Source organism: Carettochelys insculpta, chromosome 9 (genome assembly GCF_033958435.1).
Source record: "Carettochelys insculpta isolate YL-2023 chromosome 9, ASM3395843v1, whole genome shotgun sequence".
Classification (NCBI taxonomy): Eukaryota; Metazoa; Chordata; order Testudines; family Carettochelyidae; genus Carettochelys; species Carettochelys insculpta.
This window is the reverse complement of record NC_134145.1, coordinates 61,700,253-61,706,308: the sequence shown is the minus strand read 5'-3', so window position 1 is coordinate 61,706,308 and position 6,056 is coordinate 61,700,253. Positions and strand designations below refer to the sequence as shown.

At 44.5% G+C, this 6,056-nt stretch overlaps 1 protein-coding gene across 1 annotated transcript in view; it reads right to left on the bottom strand.

Moving 5' to 3' along the window:
- Nucleotides 1-1,406: 1,406 nt before the first annotated feature.
- ADCY10 (adenylate cyclase 10) overlaps nucleotides 1,407-6,056 on the bottom strand; it is a 68,065-nt gene continuing 63,415 nt past the window's right edge. Inside the window, exons 34-36 of the mRNA XM_075003322.1 lie at nucleotides 5,071-5,266; nucleotides 3,154-3,342; nucleotides 1,407-1,737 (exon numbers count right to left, since the gene is read on the bottom strand). Of these exons, the coding sequence (XP_074859423.1) occupies nucleotides 1,549-1,737; nucleotides 3,154-3,342; nucleotides 5,071-5,266 (574 nt within the window). The 3' untranslated portion in view covers nucleotides 1,407-1,548. The remainder of the gene's footprint in view (nucleotides 1,738-3,153; nucleotides 3,343-5,070; nucleotides 5,267-6,056) is intronic.

Below are 6,056 nucleotides of genomic sequence, written 5' to 3'. Positions count from 1 at the left end.
ATAAGCTTTTGTGGGACAGACCCACCGATCTGAAAAAATGGGTCTGTCCCACAAAAGCTCATCACCTAATAAATTATTTTGTTAGTCTTTAAAGTACTACATGACTGCTGGTTTGTTTTGTTAGAATATAGACTAACACGGCTTCTCTCTGTTACTATTAATTCATGACACAGAAACCCATTCCCATGTGCAGTCCTTTTAACACCTGTGGGGAGAATATTTCTGGCCATTTTGTAGCCAGTTTGGAATGCTTTTTAAGAAACGCCGTTTAAACCATTTTAAGGCTTTCCTTTAAAAAAACTAATTTGTATCATTTTGGCCATGCAGCCCATTTTTATCATTTCTCTGCATTTTTATCCTCTTTTAGGGAATTTGGGAACTTTTTAAAACATTTTTAGGTGATGTTTTCACTGCTTTTTGGCAGTTTGGAGGAAAGGTTTTTTTTTTTCCCCCACAAATATAGTGTCTAAAAGTTGTGAAACTCTGGCACCCCAAATGCTACCCACGTGTCCAACTGAAGTATGGCTGATTCTGATACACTAAGCACATCTTTACCAGGGCATGGGGACCAAAGAGAGTAGGGAGAGTGGAATTTTTTGCAAGTGTAGTTATATTACACACATGCAGGGTTATATTACCCTGGTTGCTTATCTTTGATTGTCATTGCTTGGTGATGTCAGCATTACCACTTACTGAAACTCCCCAGGAGCCAGAAGATGGATACATATTGGTGTGGCCCCATAGCATGTGTAAACAGGATATTTTATATATCACCTGTGTCAAAACAGAATTGAATGTGCATGGTTCAGTATCCATTCCTCTTTAAAATGCACTGTAGTCAGCCTCCTGAGTGTGCAGACACAGATTGCTATCACACTCCAGATTTTCAGAACTTCGATAAACTTTTTTGCTCTGTTTCAATGATTTGGTAGAGTTGAACTCTTGGCACTTCACATTTCAATTACATACGTCTAATTTCTTTCACCAGTTAAGATGGAGGCAGCAGCCCCAATCCCTGGAGCAGAGCTGAAGGCCAAGCAGATTAGCACCCTTATATGCAAAAATCTCTCTCACCAAAAGGCATTGCACATTAGACTTCATGCCTTTTAATAATACGCAGAAAGTAGCCATAAACAGCACCAGCCGGAAACGCTTAAAACATTTGCTGTTGGCAGAGAGTTGTAGTGAATTTGTTGAAGAAAGTGCATTTTAGTCAGAATGTTTAAAAATATTAAATTAGACTTTTCTTTTTGGCTATTGCACTGCACTTTGTTCCAGGTTATAAAGCAATACATTACTACAACAAAGAGCTAATGCAGAATTTACCCAAAAGTGAAGAAAAATGGTCTAAGCAAGCGACAGTGAGACATGAGAGACCAAAATTTATCAAAGGAAGAGATGAGCAAATACAGAGAGCTTTGCAGAAAGAGCAGGCATTTTTATGTGTTGCATAGGAATACCACAAATGCTTACAAATTTGGGCAGTGCCAGTTAGAAAGGCTCACAAAGTGCTCCAGTTGGGTAGGTCATTTCAAAACTACATGCAGCTCAGGCATCGGGGATCTCAGGTTCTGGGAAAGGATTATTAATATCCAGAGATGGCACCCGCAGCAAGTACTTAGTTTTATGGATGTCCAGAAAGTGTTTCTGTGTCATTCCTACTGCCCACTTGGGAAAATCCGGTGCAGCTTTGAGCCATAAGTCTTCCATGGGGCCTTTTGCAGTGAACCACCACTCCTAGGAAGAACAAAAGGGAAATGAGAGGCCAGAATGAGACTAGCTCTTCAGAGACAGCATTTCTATAGCTAGCTATTCTGCACTGACCCACAAGCAAAACTAGGGACTAAATTGGGATTACAAGAGTGGCAGTTTGATTCTTGGTTCCCACCTGGCTTTTGGGAGGGGAGAAATCTGCACCATGCCTGAACCAGGCACAGATCTCTTTCCCCTCTGGGCTGGCTCAGCTCTGCTGGCTGGAGTGTTAGATTCTCTGTCCCAGTGTAAGAAGGGAAGTGATGATGCCCTTGCAACTTCTCTACCCCACATCCTGCGCCCCATGATACAGATAGTCCACAGAGTAGCCCTTAAGCCCTGTAAGCCCTTTGCTTACACACCGTTAGGGTATAATGTGAATGGTTTTCATCTGACGATTTACTCATGCTTCCAGATGCTCTACTGGAAATGTAAATACCACACTGACTTATCTTTCTACAAAAGACTTTAATGTAAAGCAGACAGACTACCTTTCCAGTGAGACCAAAACAGAACGGCCAAGCCACGGAACTAGCACACAAAGTCTGCAGATGGTAAAAATGCACTTTGCGGAGGGAGTATTACCCAACCCAGATCAGACTTCACTAGTACATTCCCACATCTAAAAAGTAGCTCACAAGGTCTCAATGGCATTTTCTCTGCAGATTCCTTCACCACCAGCTCTCCAGGGTTGGGCCTGCAACTGTCTAAGGAAGCACCTCATCAGATTCCTCCTCCCCCTGGTACTCAGAAGCTTTCTCTTCTGTCATTCTCCTAGTGCAGTTTCCAGCACAAAGTCTGTCTATCTATGCCAGATGCTGGAAAATGCATCATCCATGGTTGCTGTGGTCATGCAGTACCACAGCCTCTGCACCTCTCCACAAGGCAGTGAGCATGCTGATGTCAGTGCTGGCCAGCTGGCACCTGGGTCAGATGATCCAATATGGCATTGTAGAGATGATCTCAAAAATTAGTCAGCAGAAGAAACCTGCCAGCATGGAAGCAATGTGTAGCTATGGGCCACCCCCATGCCCTGCACTGTTCATACAGGTAGGTGAGTTCTAGACAGGCTGACTTCTTGGCAGTGGAATGCAGACAAGTGAGCAGACAAACCACCTCTGAATAGGTTGCAATGACACTGAAAACAACTGAGGCTAAAATAAAGATGGACCTTAAATATACAGGTGAGAGGGCACAATCTATAGCATAATTGATAACCAAGTGCATTTGTAGATGTGAAGCATGTTACAGCCATGCTGGGGGAACACACTATGTTAACCACGACAAGTTTGCCCAAGCCATGATGGGCAGGACAATATGAAAAAGGGATTTAATGTTACAAATACAGAGTTTGTGTAATGCACACAATGCACTTTCAGAATACCAGCTCTTGGGACTTACACTGCTGATCTTCAGCCAGGATTTCTCCAGGAGATTCCCATATATGTCACAGAGTTTGAATGCTTGGGATAGGTAGGTCTGGCTCTGTTCTTCATTGCCCAACACCAGAAGGACATAGGCTTTCAGGTGGTAAACCCGAGGGTAATAGATGGGACTTGTAGAGCATCGCGAGAGAACCTGGTCCAAGTCCTAACAAGAGAAAAATTGAGATTCATGTCAGAATGGCATCCCAGAGCTTTGAGATCCCTTTGCAGGGAAACAGCATGCCTGAGAAGAGCCAGTTGCAAAGAAAGAGGAAACCTGCAGAGAGACAGAAAGAAGCAGAGGTGAGATAAAATCCGAGAAAGATTCAGACTTTATGAACTTGTCATGATCATGCACTTAGTACAATTCTTCTTTGGGAACTGTGCACTCTGGGTGGGGATTTTTCTTCTACCTCCTGTCCAGAGGCCATGCTGAGAGGGTGGTAAAGATCCATTTCTTGCAAAGTGAGCGGGATGGGGACGAGTCACAGTTAACAGCGTCTTTTTCCACATCCTCACAATGTCAGAATAATATTTCATGGTTCTCTCACACCATGTGTGCATTACTGGTCCTGGGAACATATGGTTGAAGGGCTATGAAAATGAAATATCACTGTCTGATCAAAGGTCACACCCACTTTCTGAGTCTTTCCACTGGCTCTTGCAAAAAATTCAAGTTTCTCTTTCTCCCCTACATAGCTCCACGTTATAGACCTCAACCTAGCTGCAAGCACAAACACTTCAATGCCTTCTTCCCTCCTCTTTTGCACAGCTGGAAGCGTACAAACGCAGATCATCAGTGTTGATTAGTTTCCACATTCCTTGCCAAAAATAGAAGAGAGAGAGAGCGTGTGTGTGTCTGTTTAGGGGGGCACTTGATTTTGTCTGGGGATCCCCCAGCCCTTGTTGTGTATTATGAGCAAAGAGAGTTTTGTAATTCTTGCCACCAAATTTTAGGTGAATGAACAGGAAAGAAGCAAAATTACAATTAACCTCCCTGTCCATGTGCAATAGTTATCGCTCATGCTGAGCTAGAGTGCACCCCAGGAGGGATTTCAAAACCACATCACCACATGAACATCCAAAAATGGAGCTAGGCAATTCAAGGAAGAAAACAAAGGCTAGCAGAGCTGAGTAGATACACAGGACAAGCACACTGCAGGTGCCAGGACCCTGATACTGTATCTAAGCCCATTAGGTCCCTAAATAGCATCCCTAGTCTCCACACCATGGCTGTATGCTGAACCTTTACCACAGGCCAGCAGCTTAGTGTTAGAGGACCACAATCCCACAACAGTGAAGCCCCTGCTTGGCTGGACTGACAGCATTCTCATTGGCATCTGAACTATATAAAGACCCCGATGGAAGAGGAGGATGTCTGAGCAGCAGGCTGCTGGTTGTTGCCTGGACCACCTTGCTGCCCTGCTGTCTGACCTGACCCTGCCTTACCTGACCACAGCTACCTGTCTTGCCAACCCACCCCCTTTGATTGATTCTCTGGGCTACTAACCCCATCCCCATGAGAACTCTGACTATTACCCTGGACTACCAGTAAACCAATTGTCCCTCCAATTACCAGATCACCCAGACACCACTAGACTCAAGATCTGTACTTCCCCTAACCTGCTTCAGCCACTGGGCATTATTGTAAGACAGGATGGGCAAGAGAAGTATGCCAGAAAATTCAACAGATAGCTGCTTTTAAGGGGCCTGATTCAAAGTCCACTGAAACCCCTGAGAAGACTCACACTGACATCACAGCTTTCGATCAGGTTACTTTGGGCCAGGTAAACTATGGTTAGCAGCCATCAAGAGATACCAGGCCTCCACTTGTAGATGGATTGCATTGTGCAGGTTTTCCACACAATGTGACCATCACCGTCTCCCCTCTTACCTTTAGGGTCTTAGTCCGAGTCTCTCGGACGTGTTCAGGTTTTGACTCAATGTGTTTCCGTAGCACAAGGACCTCACACTCCAAGAATTTACAGAAGCCACTGGTCGCAAAGAAGGAGGCGCTAGTTCTCCTCAGCAACCTTCTGGCTTTTTCAAAAGGCTCCTTGAAATTGCCCCACTGCTGAAGTCTGGCAAACCTAGATCACCGAGAAAGATCCACATCAGATTTGCTGGAGGGGGATTTATTGGACCTGCCAATGGCAGTGATCTATAGAGGAAGATGGAAAACTTACATTGCATTTAGCTACCTGCACAGTGCTATCCCATGGGGAGAGGAATTCTTCCTAGTGCTTGCAGCAAAGCACGAGCTATGATTACCAACAACTTAGATTGTACTTTCGGGGCAGTGACTGTCTCATTGTCCTGTGTTTACATATTGCCAAACACAGCAGGGTCCTGATCTGTGATTAGGGCTCTAAAGCAAAATGATGTTGATGATAACAAGAAGTCCTCTGGCACCTTATAGACTGACAGATATTCTAGAGCATAAGCTTTCGTGGGCAAAGACCCACTTCATCAGATGCATGAGTTGGGGGGCGGCGTCAGAGGAGGATTTAAAGAGTGGGGTCCCAGTAAAAGCATTATTGATGATAATAATTGAATGCAAAATAAAGATGGTTCTGCTGGACCTCAAGTTTTCCAGCCACAGCATGTGACATAATGAAGACAAGCTTTTCCCTAGAGCCCTGCAGATCTGCCACTATCTGCTTTATATCCATAGGTATCTGCAACTGTGGGTGTCAGTGTGGATATCTGCAGCTCATTTTTGCAGTTATAGATGTTATTACAAAAATTGTATTTTCCACCACTGCTCAGCTAAGGTGGCTTTAAGGCTCATCAGTACCCCACTGATTTCAACAGGACTCCTGGACTAGAGTGCTGTTCAACATGTGCACGGACGGCAGAACCCAGCCCAAAGTTTCCAAG